Here is a 23,806-nt window from a genome sequence, read left to right as displayed (position 1 = left end):
AAACGGTGAGGCTACTCCAGGAATGACTTCAGTGAAAAGGGTTTAAGATTGCAGCCGTATTCTTATACAATATCAGCCTTTTAATATTCTGGCAATGCATCCTGCATCCCTACTGAATAAAAAAAAACAATTAAGTTGCAAAGTCAGCAATCATTAGAGCAACAGACACATAAAACAATCAGTACTGCAAAGATCAGTTTTTACAAGCTCTGTTCTGAATACCACATACAGCAAGATAAGAGTTCATGAACAACTACCACCAAGAATTCTTCTAAATTTTTATTTATAGAAACATTCAAATGCACCATTTCAAAGGAGGCTGACATGCCTATAAAGTCAGAACCACAAATTAAATTACAGCTCCTCTGAATTTCTATCACTGTTTCAACAAGTACCCCACACTAAATTAGGGTTTTTAGCATGTTAAAAACTTCAGCATTATAAAAATTTAGCATTTCACAAATAAAGAAAATCTTCTCCAAGTTGACAAAAAAAAATCCTGAATGACACCAATGTTTAAAAATGGAATTGTGACATCTTAATAGTTTATCAAGGTAAAATCATTCTTGACAATTTATTTGTAAACCTGTTTACCATGATTAAAGGATAAAGTTTGAAAATGGCATTTGGCATCCCTTTTACAAAGAAGGTAAAAAACCATTTAGTACACGCACTGTACAGTAAAAAACAAGACAAAGCTTATAAAATGTCTTCCTAGTCTATAAAAGTACTAAATGGGCTACAAAATCAAGCATCAAGTCATTTTTTTTTTCTTTTGGCTACATGCAGCCATTACAACCAACTGCTAAACACACTGTTTTCCATCACAGCACATTGATTTGAACACATAAGTAAACAAAGACCCTAAAATCAATGTATTAAAAGTCTGATGTACAGTTTTCCATTCTCCATCTAATGACACTGTATGTACTTCTTAATCCTTTTCTACCATCTGGCACAAAAATTGTAATTTGCATTTGATGTACACATAAAGTGCTAAAAGTGCAAAGAATGGAACTCATTTCCATGTGTCCTAGGGGTTTCCTTTGTATGTGATATGGTATGGTTTGGTTTCTGCCAAGTGGGGGAGGAGGCCCCATGGGAGGCTGCACTGTTTTTAAATGGTTTCCCACATGGATCAGCTAACACTGATTATGTACAAGGTTCTTTGCAGCATGTTGGCAAGCAGGCTTCCCTCAATTTCCAGCCCATCTACATAAGAAATCATTGGTAAACATTACAACTCCCACACTGTTCCCAGATTACAGTAACACTTTTCAGCAGAAATCATGCTGCCAACATTCTGTAGGATGGGACCTCCATTATATTTCCTCACAATAATTAAAGATCACATGCTATAGAGCTGTGTGTGCAAAAAGCATTTGTACATTTGTATTCATGTATCTCCAAAATGTATGCCCTTTGACTTCACTGGATTACAACTTCAGAAATACTTTAAGCTCTATAAGAATGGAGAAATACTTTCTATTATTCCAAGTATTCAAAGGATTTTTTTTTGTTCCACCTTTGCAGTGGAGTATCTAGGAATCAGAATATACACTCAGTTCTTCAAGCAATATTTATTTTACAGCAGCTCAGAGACAAATCAAGTTGACCAGAATGCACATATATCCTGTGATGGGCATTAGATATTTTTTTCTACTTTAAACCACTGGGTTTTGGCAAAACTAAAACCATTTCAAGCTTTTTTCATTTGCACTTAGGCATACAAAGATTTGACAGTGTCAGATTTCCTTAAAGATGAACTTTCTGACAATACAAAATGTAACATTTATTTATTCCTCTTTTAGAAGAGTCTCCTGCGACATGCATCATAATAATTGGTGGTATTAAAAGGTGAAAACATGTCTTGATTAACAAAATGAACAAATTTCTCAAAAGGGCACATTGGTTTGTTGTAACGCTGGTTATAATCCCGGCAGAAGGAAGTTTGTGATGAGACATCAACACCATTATAAAGGATACGAATGAAGTGTTCTTTGTTCTTTTTCCCATCTTTCCACAGCTCAAAGACTAATCTAGCTGCAAATCTTGGAAACCTGGCCTCAGTAATGCCTAAGGCACTAAGGACAGGTGACAAGGTGACATCATGAGCAGAGTACAGAACAAATAATTCTCCCCCTTTGCCCTCTGCAATGCGCTGCATACGATTCACAGTCTGGTTAAGAAAAGGGTAGGTTGCCAGTAGTGCATACAAGTAATAATATTTCTTCTCCTGCCTCTCTTTTTCATCTTCAAGTTGATGTGCTTTAATTACTTTAAAGTGCTCCATGGTAATACAGCCATTCTTAGTACATGGGAAACTGACATTATGGCAAAAATGGCACAACAGAGAATCTACAGGATTAGAAGCTCTCAACTGTTTTGTAGGGATGCCAATTATTTTTGCCATATCTGCATATGTTTTTTCTAAGTGTATGTTTGTAACACGTAGACTATACTGTCGACGCTGATCCTCTCCAAGATAATAGTTTCTTATTGGACAAACACAACTTCCAGAACAGAAAATGGTGCTCCACTGGTGTCTAAAATTAATTTTATTCCAGTCAAAATCTGGTAGGAAGGCATACAGTAATGCCAGTCCACTCTGCAGTGTTCGACTCTTTCCAGTGGTCTCCAAATACAAATGTTTTGCTGACCAGTCACTTGGTATCAGATTATGCTTCTTTATATAAATATCCTGTAGTAGCTGTCCATTTCGCAAATGCTGCACAACCCCTTTATCAAAAGAGGAAAAAGGAAAGAATTCTGTCATAATCATGCTTAAGAGAGGGACTCTAGTTGCAGTTGTTTATTTTCATTTTTTCCAGTAAAAAACAACTCTCAAAATGGATCACAATAAAAAAAATGAATATAAATACAATTAAATAAAATGTTCAATGAAGAAGGTTTCTGTCTTGTTTCATACCTTTGTTCTTGTGGTCCCATCAATAGCAACTGGAAGCTGGGAGGAGGGGAGCTTCTCAGTTGTTATTTGAAAAATATATATTATATTTTGGATCCAGTTAGCTAGGATCCAGAAAGATAGCACAGAAACAAAGGGGAACATAATTAAGTACATAATTTAAAACTTAAATTATAATTTAGCCCTTTATATTGCTTACTATAATGGTAGAAGTTCAATAACTTTTTATAATAAACAGTTTATGAGAGAATTGCATTATTTCAGTTTTATCTCACAATCCATCTCCATCCAACTACAAAAGTTATTTATAGATGGTATTTAATGCCTTCAAAACTAGCACATATCAACCCAACTATGCCCTCACAGTGTTGGAAAGAATATGGGAAAAAAGGGTTCTTACTATCATAGTTGGTGGACCTGTAACAAAGTAGTACAGTCCTCAACTCTTTGCTGGCAGGGGGTGGGAGGGAGTTTTCCTGGAGTGGAGGTGGGGCAACGTCATTATGTGTAATGTTCCCAATGTTATGACATCACATGGAAGTGATATCATCATGCTGAGGATGTTGTGCAGCAATACTGGTATTTTGGCCAAAACTCTGTGGTATCTATAGATTTCTGCTCAAAATACCAGAGTGTCACTGTGTGATGTCCCCAGCATGATATCGTCACTTCTGCATGATGCCATCATGTTGGGGATGTTGCACCAGGTAGTAGCTGCTGGGGGCTTATCAGGCCTTGTATTAAAATAATTTAGACCTTCTAGTTATTGAAATTATTTTCTGCATAGTTGAGTCACCTTACTAAAAAAATTCAATGCGACTTACAAAAATATACACACAACATGAAATTAATTTAAATTAACTTAATTTTCATACTGAATATGTTTATGAGGTCCTCAGGGAAATGGAAATAAATCTGATTTTATTAGAGATGCATAAAACTAAGCTTGGGAATTGTTGGTATGCCCATGACTGAATTGTTTCAGAAGTCCATCTAACTCATTTGGGGGGGAGGGAGAGTGAGAAGAAAAGAAATATCTCTTTCAAATCGGTCATCCACTTTGGTTTAAAAAATTATGCTGGGGCAGGGTGAGGGAGAGAATTTGCTACAATAACATGGTGATTTTGCATTGCTATTTTAACTGTGTTTTATTATGAAGATTTAGAAAATGTATATGCCATTTCTCCTGAGAATTGTTCAAGGTGGCTCTCCTGGAATGTACCGTCATGTTCTCTAGCAAAATCATTTGGAAACACTGAACAGGTGGTCAGGTAGTTTCAATTAAGAGAAAATCAAAGAGCCCTTTGGAAAAGTGATTTTTGCCAGAGGTGGAAATAAAACAGCTGTATACACTCACCTGTCTGTGTAAGTTCTCCCATTTCACACAGTAAATGGCTGGGATAACGAGGCATGCTGCTCAGAGTGCTATCCATTTTGGCTTCTGATCCAAGTTTTGACATATGGCCAATAAAAGCTTCCAGCTGAGGATGAGAAGGCTTTCTAAAGAGATAAACCGAATACAAGACCTCTAAGTGCATGAAAAAAGCTCTGAACATTAGAGTGCTCTAATTATGCCATTTCACATAATTTCATGATGGGGGAGTACCTCCTCCTGGGGAAAACCACTTTTAAAGAAATGAAATATGTAGCCATGCAGATGGCCACCAATGCCTGAAGGAGTGTGTGCTGTGTGAGACAGCAAATGAATATGAAAGGGACACAAACACACACAAAAAAAACCCACCTGAAAACACAATTTATTTACAACACCTCTTAGCACAGAAGATCAATTGTAAAGCATCTGCTATCAAGAGGGCTGCAAAAAAAAAAAGTCCAAAAATACAAGTGGGTTCATTTTCACTTGGATGGTCTTCTGCTAAACTACAAGCTACATTTTAAATTGGAGGGAGAACATAAGACATAATTTGTAGAAAAACACAGGAAGAATAATTTGTATGAGTGAGAACTGGGACAACTGCATCCCCAGCTGTGCTTGTGGTAGGGCCTTTTTGGATCACAACTTCAATTCCATTGATGTATTCATTTTTTCATGCTACTTTCCAACTTCTGACTGAGGTGTGGTCACCAAGATATCTTAGTTATCATAATAAATGTACATGGCACTTGATAAAACTTGAACATTTCAACATGGAAAAACACCTTGTAAATCAATTCCTGGCACCAGGACTTACCTTCCTTGATTTTATTTTTATGTTAGGTGGGAGCTGGGATTCTGCACCGTGATAAAATGTTTATCAACCCCTCAAAAAGGGGGTGGGTAGAAACCACCAAGCTAGTGTAAGACTGATCCTATGGACAATTTTTTTTAGCATTTCTTTTTTTTTTTCTTTTAGAATAGCACAGCCATGCAAATGCTAACTACCAGCACAGTTTTTAAAAAATATTCTACTGTGAGATTTTAGGAAGAGTCAATTGACAGGCACAGTCTTGGTCACTTTATGCCCCAAAAAGAAACATGTTTAATTTTTTTTTAAAAAAATATTTACTAAGAACAGAGCACTGTTAGGGGAGAAAAAATACAATGTTCAGTGTACATTATTCTATATACAACTAGGCCAAATTTTAACTTTAGTCAAATAATACTAGGATGGAAGTCTGATCTCTTGGGTCTGAGACAAATAGCTAGAATTTCTACATCATGGTGTGTCTCTATCCAGGTAGTCTTGCCATGTAAAAGACATTCTTCTCTCCGTTTAAAACTTCATAACTTTCCTGCAACTCCTTGGATCCCAAATTTTAACTCCTGCCTTGCTTATACAACATATTGCCCACCATGGGGTCCAAGGTTACACACTGCAAATTATATCAGGAGGAAGACAACTATCTGTGGTGAAAGAACAACACCAGAGCACTATCAGCAGATATCCCTGGATATCTATTTAAAATGTGTATTTTATGGCTTTCTTCCAGACAAATAGCACCTGAGGCGGGTGACAGACTATTTAAAAATCACAGTGGTGAAGATTGATGCTCAAATGGCTTTGGAAACAGCTGAACAGGTAACTAGAAAACAGATTCCCTGTTCATTTACTTGGTTACGATTTCAACAGAAGAGCTGAATTGTTACAAAAGTAATGTAGGGTCAGCATGGTCTTTAAAAAACTACTCAGTGCAGACTGTTCTCATAAATGCAGCCAGAAGGAAATAGCAGGAAACATGTTTAATTCTATAAGTACTGGTGATTCTATAAGTACTGATTTCCAGGGAAACTTCCAAATTACTTATGCAAATTTCACTGGTTGCACCTGTAGACTTGCTGCATCAGACATTGCTTCCTCCATGTTGCTACTCTGCATGGATGAACTTTGTCCATGCAAAGATATAAAAGATATTCAAAGAGTCACAACAAAGTATGAGGGCACAAATTGGTCACAATTTTCCATTTTTAGCAACTCCCCAATTCTGATTGAGATCTAGTCATTTTGTTCTTTTCATAGTCGTACCATTTGGAAGTGTTCAGTACAAAAATCTTTCTCCTTTCATTTTATGGTCTATGAATTCCTCTGTGCTATGCTTAATTTATTTTTAAAGGTACACATTTTGCATTTGTCAGAAGATTCTCTGCCATGCTTGAAAGTTTCAATATGGTGCTTACATGTCTCACATGAGTCAAATGCAAATTATGTCATTGGTACAAAAAAAGTTATAATTTCTACCTGAGAACTTGCAGGCATCCAAAAGAACTGGATCAAAGACAGGGTAACTGTTTGATACACTGCCTCCTACTTCTCAAAGTTACTTGAGCCACAAGAGGGTGCCACACTACTATTTCTGGGAAAACATACTACTTTTCAGAAACAGGTAGTTTTTAGAGCACTACATAAAGTATACAAAGAAGGTTTCCTTAAATGCAGAGGAATTTCCTCAGGATAACTCACAAATGAAAAGGTCAGTTACACTAGAAATAATATATCAGCAGACCCACTAGATCTTGAAAGGAAGCTGAAAGATATAACATACTTTTAGAAAAGGCCAAGATCTAATAAGTTTTCATTGGGTCACACGCAGACTTCAGTGGATAACCAGAACGCCATTCAGCCATTCATTCCATACCACACCAACTTGAAAAATATATCACTTCCATTATCAGGAACTTGCACTACCAGCAACAAAAATTATTACCATCAGAAGTGGCATGACCATTTAAACTACCAAAAATCCCTCACGGGTCACTGGCTTGAAAGGGCCAGTGGTGGTGAAGAGCAAGTCAAACCCCAGAAGTGCAGGAAGCACTGGAAGGGCCCCTTGGCTCCAACCAGGCCACCTGCTTGCTCTCCATGCTGAGTAGCCAGCATACGGCTACTTATACCGCAGGAGCTGCTTGGCTTGCTCTCCAGTCATTCTAATGTCCCAAATCAGGGTAATTAATACTCAGTGTAAGATAAAAATCCCAAGGGGGATGCTTCGTGATATTTTCAATTTTTACCTCACTATGGATGTTGACTAACTTGGCAAAACCTGGAAGCCCCCATTAATTATATGTGTTAATTTGCTTAGCATCATACTAAGTGATGGTAGCGCTTTACTCTGCTCTGGTTAGACCTCTCCTAGAGTATTGTGTTCAGTTTTGGGCACCACAATTTAAGAAGGCTATAGCAAGCTGGAACATGTCCAGAGGAGGGTAACAAAGATGGTGAAGGGTCTGGAGACCTATAAGGAAAGGCTGAAGAAGCTGGGTATGTTTAGCCTGGAAAGGAGATGACTGAAAGAGGATATGATCACCATCTTCAAAAGTACTTGAAGGGCTGTCATATGGTGTGGAGTTGTTTTCTGTTGCCACAGAAGGTCAGACCAGAACCAACAGGTTGAAATTAAATCAAGAGTTTTCAGCTAAACATTAGGAAGGACTTCCGACAGAGCGGTTCCTAAGCAGAACAGACTTCTTCAGGAGGCTCTCCTTCTTTGGAAGTGTTTAAATAGGCTAGATGGCCATGCTGATTCTATGAACTCAGGCAGATAATAGGAAGGAGGAAAAGAAGGGACACATCAATGCTTGGGTCTCATGGCCCTTCTTACACACCAAGGGAAATGCTGTCTGCCACTTGGAGGGTCAGGCACCAATTTTTTCCAGGCCTATTTAGAAAGCGATCCTATAGAGGTTTTTGTTTTGTTTTGCCATCTTCTGGGTTTGGAGCTGGGGTCACTGGATGTGTGTGTAGAGGGGGGAGGTACTTGTGAATTTCCTGTATTGTGCAGGGGTTGGACTAGATGACCCTGGAGGTCTCTTAGTATTCTATGATTCTACTAGTGAATGGTTTCCTATATTTTTCTTCATTAGATTTAAATTTTACATCATTACATCTGAACACATGTACACAAAAGGCTGCCTCATACAGAATCAGACCATAAGTTCATCAAGGTCAGTATTGTCTACCCAGACTGCCAGTGGCTGGCTCTCCAGGGTCTCAGGCAGAAGTATTTCCCATCATCCACTGCCTGATCTTTTCAACTGAAGATGACAGAGATTGAATCTGGGATCTCCTACATGCCAAGTGGATGCTCTAACACTGAGCTGCAACACCTTCCCTCTGTACTTCCCACAGTTTACATCCCCTTGACCCTGCTGCCTCTTAAAAATACTCTTATATAAAATGACAGCATAGTGAGGATATGCTCATTGTGTATGAAGAAGTTGACTCTGGTCTATGAAACCTAATGCTGGAATTAAATGTGAGTAATCTTTCCATAACACCCCTGATTATTTCTTCTGTAACTAACAAAGCTACTCTTGGAATTAGCACTAAGTGGCATTTTCTATCAAGGATGTCTTCTAAATGGGTTGGCTGCCTGGAGTGCAATACTTTTGGGAAGTGGATTTTTCCTCCTGCTTCCCCACAACATTGTGGTGCATTCATGCACTTCTGAGAATTTCCTCAGTGTTTCTCCCTCCAATCTTCTTCAAACCTGCTTTGCTCTGAAATTTTGGGAAAGATTGCAATGAAGTCAGAATGGCTTGGGGGGTGGGGGGTGGATTTAGATTTCCAGGCACGTGTGACAGCCTTTTCCTCCCATCACCACTGGTGGGCTTAAATTTTTTTTTAATACACTAGAATATAGGTATATATTCATTGTGCAGCAGCTTCTCTGAATTCCCAACTTTCATTACCAAAAAAGTAATAAATAAATAAAGCTTTAGCCCTTTCCTTTGTGGATATACAAGGACCCTAGATACTTTTTTGAATATAAAAATGAAAGTTGTGAATTCAAAGAACCTGTTGCACCTATTGTTACAACAGTATATTAATGTAACAATATTCTAGTGCTGATTTTTTAAAAGAATTCCAAAAGCCCTGCTGGCACAGAGTGGGGGAGGGTGGTCACTTCTGAGGGATTGTGGCAGGGAAACTGTGGAACCTGCTATGTGGAAGCACTGATGCTGCTGCACTTAATCTTCAGGAAACCATAAAGTCTCATCCCTGTGTAGAAGACACCAAACATTCATCCTTGTAAAAAACAAAAAGGCTTCTATCTTCTCGGCATGCCGGATGCTGTCTATTTCAGCTGAGAGTAGCTCCCCAGGGTCTCAGGTATTCACAGGCTGAATACTTGACATCCTTTAGCAGATGTCAGAGACTGAACTTTAAAGCATGGAGTCTTCCCATGAGGCACAGACCCACTCCAATTTTGATGCTAGAGCATTTTTTTTTTTTTGGGGGGGGGAGATGCAACACAGTCCAGTTATACAAATTTTCATGTGTACGTCCCACTACACTGAACAGAACTCAAGTCCATTACAGGTTCATTAGATTGCAGTCTTAAACATTTAACAATACACTCTGATGGCACTGTTTCTATAAGACTTTTTCCTGAGCAATTCTTCTTGGCTGTGTACATATTAGTAAAATACAAGTACCTTCTTCAATACACCAAAAATTCTGATGCACACTTAAGAATATAATCATCTTTTTGAGGTTTAATTAAAAATCCCTTTGTTTAATTAAAGTTTCTGTATCTCTTCTCTTCTAAACTCCATCCTCCATCCTACGCATGACTTGATACTGTTAATTCACATGTAGGTGCTGGAAGTTATCATTCAAGCCTTGGTTTAGCTGAAACTAAGGCCAAACCAGTCTTGACACGAAGACCCTTGTCAAACAACTGCAGTTTTGCTTTTGTTTTTTCTCTTCTAAGTGCTAATTTGCAGCCCTGGGAAGATGATCATGGAAGGGTTCCCATTGGAGACAGGTTTCTTAAACCTTCTCAATGATGGTTTGTAGGAAGAATGGGCCTACTCTAGCTAACAGGCTCTATTCTGCCCTGTCCTCCAAGGTTTTTCACAATACCTGGAGAGGCTCCTTTTTTGCAGTAACCCACCACTACCACCTGACCTTTGTACAGGATTGCCTGCTTGAAGGGTCAGGATTCCCAGCTTCCCTTCCAAGTTCTGAGGACTTGCCTCTGTGTCTCCCGCTGCCAAGCACCTGGTCACCACATGAACAGTTTAATACCTTGTATGCCCCTGGAGGAATAGTCACTTGTCAATTGCCTGCCTTCCCACTGGTGCCTCTTTTAAAAACAGCAAGTCCAAGATGGTGGAGGTCTACGTGGTACAAAGAATGACTACCAGCAGCAAAAGTTATAAAGTATTTATTTAAAAGAAAATGTTCACAAGCATATTTTTTAACACAGTACCATATTAAGTGAGGGATTCAAAAGAAATAGGTAAAGCACAGTGTAGGGGGATTTCTATTGTACCCCCAACAATATAAAACACCAAAATCAGGACCTGCAATTATTAGAACAAACTGCAGTTATCAGAAGGCGAATACATACTCACTAATAAGTTTTAAGACCTCATAGATAAACTTTATCTGACTCCAAGTTTCTCAAAGCAAAAACAGTTTATTAGACTCCAAGTTTCTCTTTAAACAGAAGCTTCAGATATATGGATAGAGAGGCAGAACAGAGATTACATTAGTACAGTTGCTTGTACAGTTCCTTTTGACTTAAGAAGACTCCTTTAGAAGGCTTAATATATATGGACAGAAAGGCAGAACAGAAAACAGTTTACACAGTTAGAGCATAAAGCATAAAATACAATAAAGCAGAAAGCATACTGAAAATTCTAAGTCCCAACAGGACTTAGCCCTATTAGTCTACATTGTCCCAGTTAGAATCTAAGTCCCAAATCCCATTCTATCTGAGCTATGCTCTGTGTTCAATGTTTTAAATCAGCAAAGGGTGTTTCTTCTCTTAGGCTGTTCAGCAGAAGAATTGTCTCTGCAGAGCAGCCCAAGATTCTAAGTCCCAATTAGTGTGGCATAATCTGTCACAGAGGCAGTCTAGCTACACTCTGGTCCAGATCAGCAGTGGGAGCCAAAAAATCCACAGCTTATATAGGCTCTAGTGATCTCATACTAGCTACTTGTGTCACTCAGCTGTAAGCATTTTCACCGCCAACTATCAACAATCAGAGCTAACTTCAAAACAATCCTGGCTGAGACTGTCCCCAGTTCACATCAACCCTTTACCCAGTTTCTGGGTCTTTGCAAATGGCTGCTTACTGCAATACCAAATATGGTCTTCCTGTCTTGGGGAGGCAACTTATGTGAGAGCAAAAGATGCTTAAGAGGCTGAATAACTCAGAACTCTAGTGGCCAAATTCCATAACCGCTGCTAAAATGATTGTGAGGGCCAACTCAAAAAGAAATATAGAAGCTTCTAAGGTGCTTGATGGGCTTAGTGCTCATTTCATAAGAGTATAGCTACTTTCTGGAAGAGTTCTTGTAGCCAATTTCATAAAGAATATGTTTAAGGGTATGTTTAAGACCATAAAGAATATGGTTAGGATCATAAAAAGGGCCAACCCAAAATAAATTCCGCCACACACAGTTCTTCTGTCCCTCTCTTTATACAGTATATGCCCTATCAGATGTTAAATGTAGGACAGGCTCTTTAGCTTGGGTAGTTACAGATCTCTACGGAGTCACCATTACCTTGAAGCTTCCTTCCTGCTGACCAGGCCACCACAAGGCCAATGGGCACCTGCTCCAGGCTTCAGTTAAGAGTTTGGTCCCCTCTGATGCCCCAGCATGAAAGAGACCCTTTCCTTGCTGCAAGGAGTTTTTATCATCTCTCTCTCCCCTCCCACTGACCAGGTCAGGCTAGGTCAAGGATGCTTTTCCTGATGTCTCCAGAAATCTCTTTCCTAGAGATTATTCCTGGAACCTTTCTAGTCTAAAGTTCTCCAACCCCCTGTTTCATTTGGAGAAGAGGGAAAATATGATCCACCCATTATTCCTCCTGCTAGATCTATTAGCATTCATATAGAGGTGGGCTGAGATAAGTCTGGAAAACAATTGAATGGACTTTCCTCCTTCCTGCCTGTTCTCTGCCCAAAGGGGGAAAAAAACTTTTAAAACTGAGTGAAGGTTTTGGTCATTTCAAACTTCCAACAAAAAAGGCATTTCCTCAGTTTGCCTATGATATTATAAAACACTCTTCCAAAGCTGCAATTGGCTGTTTCCCATCAACCCTTTTGGGATCCTCTGAGCTTCTGCCAAATGCTGCCAATTAGCAATTTTTTTAAAAAAACAAACAAACCACATACTACCCAATCAGTGTTTCCTCTAAGCTGAGTTAGTGCAAGCTAGCTCACAGTTTTTTAGCCAGAGCAAGATAATTTATGCAGTAGCTTACAACTTTAATGCCAGTAGCTCATGAAGTAGAATTCTTGCTCACAAGACTTCACAGCTTAGAGGGAGTATTGGTCCCAATACATGGGTTTTTCATGTTAGGTCTCGTTTGGCTTTGAAATCCTCATGTCAAAGACCTGGGATGGGATGCAAAGGACATACAAACCTTTCTGCCTGTGTATATAACCAACAAATTTGAACCTGGTAAGACGTAACCTAATTCTGTCAAACTACATCTTCAGCTAATGCAAAGCAAAGGTCAACTTTATTATTACACAAATAGAAATAAAAATATTTCTAGCAATTATATAATTGTTAACATACTATTCAGAGATGCTAAAACAGCACAAAAGTTATGGTTTAGGAACAACAAAAAGGCTCAAACTTCAGAAATATCTAGCAAAACCAACAGCATGTTTACTGTTTTGCACCGCTCTTATTTTCTTTCTAAAGGCTGACAGGGCAAAATATCCTGGAACTTAATGCAAGGTTTAACACTACCATAGATAATTTATCAGTACAATCTAGTTTATTACAAAACAAACTCAATCAGTTCTGCAACCATCATTCTTACCACTGAAACAAGTAGTCACAAAACAACAGACAGGGTTTTTTTAAGACAGGTTTTCTTACTACCATTTTATCACTAATATGATGGTGATTACTTGAAATAGCCTCTTCGACAGACTTTAAGATTCCATTTCATCTTTCTGTTTATTATGACCCAGTCTGTTGGAGCTGATGCAGTAGACTGGATTCATGCTGTTCAAAAGATTTCCTAATGGGTTTGGGAATGGAACTTGGAGGCAACCCTTGACTACTCACAAACATTTGCAAAGATGACAAAACACACTATTTTCTTATTGTGTGTGTGGGGGGGGGGGGGACAGGAAGAAGCCCTATCCAATTATTCACTAAATTACTGTGTGCATGAAAACATTTTGTCAGTCTATCAGTTTGAGCTAATGTGGTGATGTGAGTATAGCTTTTTTATTCCTAGGGAAACAAAGACCTAAGAGGCCAGAATTCTGAACAAAGTATTTTATTTGCATTATTTATAGTCCACCTTTCTCACTGGGATTCAAGGCAGATTATACAGACTAAGTCAATAAAATCAACAGGATGGGACACCCAATAAGCATTGCAATAGGATTTACATTGCAGAAATCTGAAACCAACCAGGTATCTAAAACAGAGCTTAAGTGAAGCAAGAGTATTAATAGGATGCATTAAAAGATGCAAAAATTACATAGTGGGATCCTACTTAGAGCAAAAGACAGTACACAGTAGTACTCACCACAGTCCTTGATCCTTACCCAAGTATACAATCCTATTACCCATGTAAAAAAGCCCTCTTGAATAATCCAGAAGTAGTCCACTCTTGTTACCAACAGGTGGCCAAATCAGCTAGACCAAGGTAAGGGGTCAATTTCCAGGCTAGACTGAGTTGGAAGAAAACTTCTTTTTGCAGCTGCTTTAATTTGCTTCTCCAGCAGTAATGGTGGATCCAATATACTGCAAGGCTCTTAACAGAGTCAGTAAGGAGCAGATGAATCCCATCAAAATGTCGTTCAAGATCTCTACTTTCCAGACCAGCACTACCTTTGTCTTTCTAGGGTTTAGCTCCAGTTTTGTTCACTCTTGGCTATTTAACTACATCAGCTGGCCAAAGATTCATGATTTATACCACATCATTAGAAGATTTGGATAAGGATATATAAAGATGGCTATTGTGAGCAGATTAATGACAACCAACTTCAAAAACTACAAATGGTTTGTTTAAAAGGCTTTACATAGAGACTGAAAATAAAATAGGATTGTGCCCTGTGGAATCCCACAGGATAAATCTCACACTGATGATAGCTTCATCTATGAAGAATGATTTGAGCAAGTCCAAAGCACATCTCCTAACACCTACTGTTGCCTCAAAGCACTTCATCAAGAGGTGGCATGGTTCACTGAATCAAAGAGTGCAGATAAATCCAGTAAGAGCAACAAAGAAGCATGGCCTTTGTCTAATTCAGAAAGAAGTCATCAACTAAAGTCAGTAGGGCTGTCTCTGTTCCATAACAGAACCTCAAATCAGAATGAAAAGGATTCAGAACAGATGAGTTATCAAAGAAGAAAAAAAGACCTGGAGTTGGTCTACTACTGCTCTCTCAATCACTTTGCCAGGCAGTAGCAAGGGAGGTTTAGCCTATCCCTGCCTATAATTTCTCCTCTCCAATCTACCCCTCTCCTCAAGTAGTTTGCCTCAGTGGTAGGAATGCATTTATCCTTTCAAACATATATGTGGAATAGGGGTGGGAAATGTAGTGAATATAAAAAGCATCCATGGCAACTTTGGTACTCAAGTTGCAGACAGTTCAATCAAGGTTTTTTTCTTTCTTTTTTTACAATTAAACATTCATGGAACTTTGTTACATATCTGCAGTACAATTTTCTCCACTGCAATAGGATTCTTTCCTCCAAACCCTTCTTTAGTTCCCAACAATAGGTATACATGCACTGACACTACCAATTGACTCAAATTAGATTTCCTATAACAATGTTTGCATGCAAGTCCAAGTAAGCAAAGCAAGACATGAAGTTCAGTAGCACCTTAAAGACCTTCAAGATTTCCAGGGTATAAACTTTTGAGAGTCAAAGCTCTATTGGATATCTGATGAAGGCAACTTTGACTCCTGAAAGATTACACTGGAAATTTAGTTGGTTTCGAAGAAGCTACTGGACTTAGAGCTTGCTCTTCCATTGAAGACCTACAGCTGGCACTATTTTCTTAAGATCCATAGTTTCTTTTTCTGCTGAAGTATTCCAAAGTGTACCAAGGAAAAATCTGGAGTTTAAAACAGTACAGTTGCTCTCTTACACCCATGAGCAGTGACATTTACAGTTAACTTTGAGAATGTTTATTTTGAAAGCTCAATATCTATAGTGGTAGACTGTTAAATGTTATTCGGGCACTGAAAGCGTGCAACCACATTTATGAAAATGTATTTTTAAAAGGCTAGATATGAAGGTGCTGGAATCCTTAAAGGAAGGTATCCTGCAGGCCAGTATTCTACTGACTGCACTGTGAAACCTTACTATTTATAAGTGGTGAGGGGGCGCTTGAAAAAGGCAGAAAGGCAAGTTGTATTTCAGATTCTGCCTGGCCAATTACTTTTCCCAAGGATTTTTTTAAAAATTCAGATTAGCAATCTTGCTGTTGACTTGGCCAATTTACAGATGCCGCAGGAGACTGAGTATCCAGGCAACACTGTGAAGGTTGCTGGGACTGAGCAGAATGAAAGAAATTACTCTGCTTAGTTTGAAGGATTAAGCCCCCAGAGAGATTCTTAAAATTTAATATCCATGGCAGAATAACAGTGCAAGTTATTAGTCATGCACTCTGACCACCCCCCTTCTGATAATTCAGAGACCTGGAAATGTGGCCAGGGATGGTTAATTTTTTCCCATCTTTTTAAAAAATGTGATTAACAAACTGTCAGCATGAAGTTCATTATTTGCAAGACCTATAATTGCCTGTTTCTTAAAACTTTAGATGTACTTTCATTTGGTTTGTTTGCCTGAACATCTTACAGAATTTCCAATATACTGCACATTGTTTGAAGCTGATGAAATAGAGGTGTGAAACCTCCATTATAATCCTCAACCGACTAGAGCCAAGAGGTCTATTTGAGAGTAAATTGCTAGGAGGCTGCTGCTGTATCTTAGATTTCTTGTCAGCATTGCTGCTTGGTATTCATGCAATCAGTGAAGCATAAGAGAATATCTAAGTCCAAACAAAACCATCCATTTTTCTCACATGACTTCATCCCCCCTCCCCAAACTCTCTAAATGTTTGAACTATATCACTATATTCAGTAGCAGGAAACCTCTGCTGTGTGTCAAAATGAAAACTGTCAGTTATTAAAAGGTTTGTGCTCTTTGTAGACCTTAGGTGTAAGATTTAAGATTAAATTAAGTTAAAGATTAAAAAATGTCATAAAAACTATTCAAATTAAACTGCCTAATAACCATTGATTCCTATCCAATGATTATTTTCCAGGTACTTCTAACCAGGTATAAGTTTCAGGCCCTTGTACAGTCTTCCACTATAACCATCTAATGCAATGGCCGCCTATTGCCCGCCTTTTTCCGTAACTTAGCACGGACGTATAATGATATTAGTCACTTCGGGGGTCCTGTTGATAGCTAATGAGGGGATCACTGCTGAATAGCTGTCTCTCCCAAAGACTCAGGCACTGAAGATCGAAACAATCAACCACAGTCCTTTATTTATTGATAGGCTTGAACTGGGGTGATGGGATGTTTATACAGAGGATAGTTTGTGTCTTCTTATGATTAACAGTTTATATACAGGCTTGACATATATGTAGGCTTGACACCTTCAGTAGGGCACTGAGGTTTTTCAGGTTTCACAGTCTTTTTATTATTCCCTTCTCCAAAACTTTACTTAGGCTGGTCTTTGGGCTTTATGTACCTGGTCCCTGGAGTCATCTGGTGTGACAGCCCCCAGCTCTCCTGACTCCCTCAGACCCGCGGCTCTCCCTTCGTCACCTTATAAGTTCTCCCCGTTTTTGACTGTTTCAACTCCCCGTTTTTGACCGTTTTCTGACAGTTAACCCCCCACTCCAGACCTGAGAGTTCTGAGCGCACCTGGCCCCCACCCTCGGGTCACATGACTCAGTGCTCTTTGAGTCCTCAGCTACTACTTTAACCTTTTGATTCCGTCACATCCACCTCCTCAGAAAAAGTTAAATCAATGAACCAGGCTTTACTACATTTAGTTGAGCAAGTTATTTTCCTGACTGGCTTCACTGCTGGTGCAGCAGACAGTTCATCCACCTTGCCTTCCCCTATTCCTGTGAAGGAGGAATGGCAAGAAGAGCATACACCATGCTAGGCTCTGCTCCCTATCTGGCTTTGCGGAGTGGCTGGCAGCACACCTGAGTGCAGGGTTGCTGGCAGGGGGCTGCTTGCGCCCCTGTGCCGGGCTTTGGTCTGCCTGGCTTTGCAGTGGGTAAAGCTCAGAGAGCGCCCAGGAAATGCAAGGAGGGCACAAGGCAAGCAGCAGGTTGGGGTTCTATGCAAAGACTGTCCTAAAGTGCCTAAAGTCTTTGGGTTGGCCCTGCACATGTTCATGCAACATCTGCAGACATTCATTGGTGCAGGAGAGGGTGTGCAGGTTCCAAAAACTTGCAGTGGGTTCAGTTCTTCCCAGTAAGTAAACATTAACAGGCCTTAGTCTCTTTAAGTCTATTTGCATAAATGAAGATAAACTCCAGTTTCTGACATATACAAACGAAAGAAAATTATGCAAGAACTTGGAGCTATTATGTTCTGACTAATGAAGATACTGTGCCAAGAAAGCTGTAAACATATGCTTGTTTTACCATAATTCTCAACTGTCTCTACCATTCTTGCTTCAGTTATATCTTTTTTCACCTCCTCATCTTATTTTTTTTTTGCTCTTTTTATTCCAAACAAACTTATTCATCATTATTCCATTTTATTTTATTTTAGTTATTTATTATCAACATTTATATAACACTTTTTAACTTCAGTCCTCAGAGCAGTTTACAGCACTTTAAAAATACATTAACCATCTATTTTTTCTCCTCCTACCCTTCCCAATGTATCAGCTGTTAATATCAATGGCAACTCTATTCTGCTGTGTCTGACAAAGGGAGCTTTGACTCTTGAAAGCTTATACCCTGAAAATCTTGTTGGTCTAAGGTGCTACTGTACTCAAATATGTTACTCTGCACATGAGTTCAGAACAAGGGACCCCACCCCCCTGAATAGGTCACAGGATTATCTCGCTACAAATGCTAATTTTCTGCCTCGAAGCATTTTTCCTGTGCTCTGAACTAGCTGATTACAAGTCACAGCACAGACTCATCCAAAAACCACCTTTGCAGCCCCGGGCTGGAGGGGGGTAACAGCAGAAGGCTTTTGGCCAGCTCCATGCCAGTCACATGGTCTTTGAGGGGGGCACATCCCCAAGAGCAGCCATGGGACAGTCAATCACACCTCCTCTGTGCTTATACCCAAGGATGACTGTATTCCATAGATTTTCACCATTCCACTATGTTTCTAAGATACCTACTGTATTCTCATTCTTGGATACAGATAGGTACTTTCTCCGGACACTGGCCCCCTATTTGGTTTATTTTCGGTGACTTCAGTTTTTTGAAAACCCTGCTTCCTTAGTGTTGATCTGACTAACTCAGCATCTTGAAATAGTGTTTAAAGCATGTGCCAAAGTCATTCTGTATGCCACTGAACACTTTCATAATTATGTTAAACCATAAATGAAGAGTGAAGTTTTTAAAATTAATTCAGCCGCCATATGCCATAAATGTCGCAGTAATTGAATATAAATGTTTTTCACCTCATCCACCTGTGAAACTGGGTACTTACTACAGAACCACCATAATGAGGCTTGATCCAGAGAACCATGTATATACAGGTCTTTCCTATTTCCTTTTCTGACACAACTAGCAAAAACAGACATTCCACAAAAACACAAACCAGCATTAATATTGCATAATCTTGTGGCCACAATGAACTGTTTACTTATCTCCTACTACCATTCTGGAACACAGGGTGCATTCACACTACACTAAATAATGCGTTTTGCTACTGGGTTTTTGCTATTCCTACACAGTAAAAATCTATTTGCAAAATGCATAATTTAGTGCAGTGTGAACGCACTCACAGAGTCTTATCTCCATAGTTTAATCTTAAGGAGTCTACCTTTGTAGCTTGGCCCCATTACAAGTATTCAGGGTGCTTAATAATAGACTACCACTTCCTACCATTTCTTACATTGCTAAGGACAGGTTCCCTATATCTGCCCTTCTGCAGCAATAAGTTCTATGCACACTAGAAGTTATGTCTCCCCTGTCTTTACAGCTAATTACATTTTAAGTTTGTTTTTAAGGCTCAGCTGCAAGAGACCAGCTAAGTACTTATACTTTTGCTTTTTTAAAAAAAAAAACATCCGTCTATGTACAATAGGTAAAGGTATTCTCTTTTGGCCATTTTTATGAAACTGGATTCTGCAAGGTTTTAATCAAGCACTATGGCTGTCACATGCAAAATTAACATAAGGTATTGTGGACATGATTTTTTTTTAAAAAAATAATACCATAGAAAGTTAATTATTCTGATGAACAATCACAAAAGCATGTTTTCCCTATGGAAATCTACCTTGATTTTTTAAATGAAAATGTTAATTGAAATTTGACAGGAGAAATCTCCAAGGATTTGGTCTGTTTTCTTACATTCATTTCACACTATTTATACGCCACAAATTTTAATTCATAAAGCTCAAGAATGACCCCTAAGCTATCCTGTCTGCCCATTAAAAGTCCATAGGGCTGCAGCATAATCTGTGTAATTAATGAACTCCATCTGTGGAATACCAAATGAAACAAAGAATGGAACTGAATACAAATAGGATACTTACCACAAAGCAAAGCCTAAACAGCTTAAACAAATACGAATTTCAATGAGAAAATAATTAAACTGAAATAGCTGCCAATCTATATTTTATTTATTTATTTATTTTGTTCATTTATATTCCGCCCTATCCCAAAGGGGCTCAGGGCGGATCACATTCAAAATGTGCAGCACTTTTTAAATTCTTTCTGGGAAAAACTCACACTTCCATTGAAACACAGTGTTATGGTATCAATCAACTTACTGCTTTGACTCAGAAGCCCTACTGAAAAGGGCTCCTAAAATAGTCTTGCATTTATTTAGGGAAGTTATTTTTCTGCACATAGGCAGCTCCACTATCCTATCTTCCAGCCTTCAAGTAGAGCGACTGTGCATCATGTAGTCACTTCATTTGTGAACAGAGGACAGAATTCATAGTCCTCCCTTGCCCCATGTGTGGCAGCCATTAATTCAATGAAATATTATATGTTCAAACATATAAACATGGATATATCCTTTGAGTGTCATTCCAATCAAATATACTTCCTTGGAACAACTATCCCACTCTACCAATTACTTAAAAATACATTTATTACTAATTTTTAAACTTTAAAATATCTCAAAAAGATTCCAGAAACACTAGCATCAGAAATTTTTCTAGAAAATAATCCTAGAAAGAACATGCAATGATTTAGCATGCTTATTTTGGCTTATAGTTAGTATTTCATGTTAATTTAGCAGCAAATACTTCATTAGAATTCAAAGGGTTATATGGTAATTATTTCATTAGGATAATACTGGTGAATACTTAAAGAAAACATATTGTGTACTTCTCTTGGTTTAAATTTAAGGGAGAAAATCAAAGATATTGAAAGCTGTTGAGATGTTAATTTTAGTACACATAAAAAGATGTGCCTGATATGCAATGGATGTGGTTGTCCACTTATCTATTTCAACAAAAACTAACTCTCATTCACAGAGGTCACTGAGACACTCCATCATTGCACTACGTGCTACTGTAATTACCAATCTGAAATGGAACTATTCCTTCCACTTTGTGAGAAAAGACATACAAATAATCCTAGCTTTGCCTCTAATTTGACCTGTACAGCCAACCAGGTGAATTTACAATTTCATTTTTTATTTGTATTATATGGTTTTGTACAGGGCATTTCTTCTGGAAAAAGAGGTGCTGGAACTCTCGGGAGAGAAATGAAGGAGAAACACATGGGTATCCCTCATGAACTCTTACATATTTTTTGAGAATTTTGTTTCCACAAAGAGGTTCCAGAACTCCATTCCACTCATTCCCCCAGAAAAAAAGCTCTGGCTTTGTGGTTTTATTGCCTACCCCCCGTTTAAAAAAATATACCTCATACAATTCCTATGGATAATCATGGGAGGGGGAACAGATTAATTACTTTGAAACTGCCAAGGTTGTCTAATATTCTATTAGCAATCCCATTCATTCATTGTTATTAGTTTTATGAAACAATGAATCTTTACAAATCGAAAATTTTCATGGAAAAATAAAACATTGGAAGACTTCCCATTTTGGAAAAATTTCTACCCCACACCTGTTTGTAAGGGTGGAGGGGGGTGATGGCTGTTTAATTAACTGCCATCACCACATGTACTTGCCAAATCTGCAAAATGTTTTCTTTAGTATAATACCAACAGACATTTTATAACTTAGATTGTCAAACCCTGTAGGATTTCTAAATGGCTTTGAATTATCTTTCTTCAATTAATGTTTCCTTCCCTGGAGTAAGTTCATTAAAAATCCTATCATCAAAATTAGCTAATTACTCATTGCTTATCTTATTAGAAAATTTAATTGCTTATCCATGGCCAGGGCAATTTGGTAGAATTGAGTAGGTCTAATCTAGAGTCAATGCTGACTTTATGTGCAGTATTTTAAGGCCTTGAAATTTGTTTTTTGAAAAGTATACAGCATAACATAACATTAGCTGTTCTGTTTCTTGTGCCATCCCCCAAATTTTGACTCCATTAGATATTTATCTGCCATAATAAAGAGATTACAAAGGCCTGAAAGGTTGGATCATGTTAAAATCCTTGACCTTTACAGAACAGTATGCATTCACTGTAGGATATTAAAACCAGATCTCAGTAGTTTGATTTTCAGTGGCATTCTTCCAAATTGCAGTTCAACACTTACTATTCTAATTAACCATAAGCACTCTATTCAATCTTTGTCATTTGCCCCTTTTTGTTTTTTTCTCTTAAAAAAAAGTTCTCTGTAATAAAGCACCTTAGAAAGTAACAAGGTGTTGGGATTTAAATATACCGTATTTTTCGCATCATAAGACGCACTTTTCCCCTCCAAAAAAGCGGTTTAGCTAGAGATGCTGGAGACTGAATCGCAGACTTTCTTAGGGTAGCCAGCCTCCAGGTAGCACTTGGGGATCTCCTGGTATTGAAATTGATCTCCAGATGACCAAGAGAAAAAGACTGTTTTGGAGGGTGGACTGTATGGCATTATACCCTGCTGAGGTCCCTCCCCTCTCAAAAACCCATCCTCCTCAGACTCTACCCCAAAACTTCCAGGTGTTTTCCAACCCAGAGCTAACAACTCTAGACTTTCTGCATGCAAATCACGGTGTTCTACCACTGCATCCCAGCCCCTCTCCATACGAAAGAAGTTTAATTTGAAGGGTGTGGGAAACAAGAGAAGGTTCTCTTATTGCCCCTAGACCCATCCTGGAAATTCTACCTATCTGCATTCAAGTGCAGAAAGAAGATCCCTGATACTGAGTTTGGAAAGTGAAGAGAACAGAGCTGGCAATATTACAGATACCATTTTTTTAAAAAAAAGAAAAGAAATCCTTTCAGCAAAAGTTCACAAGCCTGGGAATAAGGAAATTGAGTACTGATGCTTATAAACTTTTACTGGGTCCTTCTATTCAGTTGAACTTTACATTAATACCCACAGAGAAATGGTAAAACTGAATACATACCTGTTAGGCACTAATGTACAGTCAATGTTTGGTCTTTTAGTTTTGGGAATGGCATAAAGAGGGTATCGATCCCCATGGCGAATCAACACATGAACAGACACTAGCTTAAAATAATGAGGTGCATGACCTATAAAAGACAAATTTAGATAATAGCAATACGTTACTTTCAAATGTCTCAACTCAAGAACCATAAGCTCTTTATACAAATTTGGAATGTGCTGAATGCATGTAAGGGTGGATCAATCATCCTGAGGTCTCCACCATGCATTCCACATATTAATCATAAAAATGTATGACTTGCCATAGAATATCAGCCCACACATCTACCTAGTACAGCCTTCTGGTTAGTCATTAGATGAAACAATATGGCATGGAGACCTAAGACTCTCCTTGTTGCTACCCTCCAGCAACTCTATTCAAAGTATTATTACCTCTGAACATCTAAGTTCCATTTAGTCATTGTGCCTAATAGTCTTCCATGAACTTGTTTAAACTTATTTTATACCCAATTGAATTAGGGGCCATCATCCAAAAGCTAACCACTCTTTTATCTATCCTGATATACTACTGATTAACTTATGAATTCCAATATTATGGAGAAAGGACAAAAATCTCTCATTATCCAATTTCTCCACTCCATACATAATTTACATATCGCTATCTAACTCTTCTTTAATCTCCTTTCCCCTGAATTTTAAAGCCTCAAACTCCTAGTGCTTCTTTGTTAAGCAGATGCTCCAACTACTTGAGCATTTGGGTTGCCTTTTCCTGCACCTTTGCCAGCACTACAATAC

At 38.4% G+C, this 23,806-nt stretch overlaps 1 protein-coding gene across 2 annotated transcripts in view; it reads right to left on the bottom strand.

Annotated features, from left to right (window-relative positions):
* Positions 1-264: 264 nt before the first annotated feature.
* Positions 265-23,806, bottom strand: part of PXYLP1 (2-phosphoxylose phosphatase 1) — a 111,879-nt gene continuing 88,337 nt past the window's right edge. For both annotated transcript variants that reach the window (XM_060242182.1, XM_060242180.1), the window contains 3 exons: positions 23,013-23,139; positions 4,284-4,426; positions 265-2,739 (listed from right to left, as the gene is read on the bottom strand). In XM_060242182.1, coding sequence (XP_060098165.1) covers positions 1,808-2,739; positions 4,284-4,426; positions 23,013-23,139 — 1,202 coding nt within the window. In that variant the 3' untranslated portion in view covers positions 265-1,807. The remainder of the gene's footprint in view (positions 2,740-4,283; positions 4,427-23,012; positions 23,140-23,806) is intronic.

This window comes from Heteronotia binoei, chromosome 6 (genome assembly GCF_032191835.1).
Source record: "Heteronotia binoei isolate CCM8104 ecotype False Entrance Well chromosome 6, APGP_CSIRO_Hbin_v1, whole genome shotgun sequence".
In the NCBI taxonomy this organism is placed as follows: Eukaryota; Metazoa; Chordata; class Lepidosauria; order Squamata; family Gekkonidae; genus Heteronotia; species Heteronotia binoei.
The sequence above is the reverse complement of the archived record's forward strand: the minus strand, read 5'-3'. Positions and strand labels throughout refer to the sequence as shown.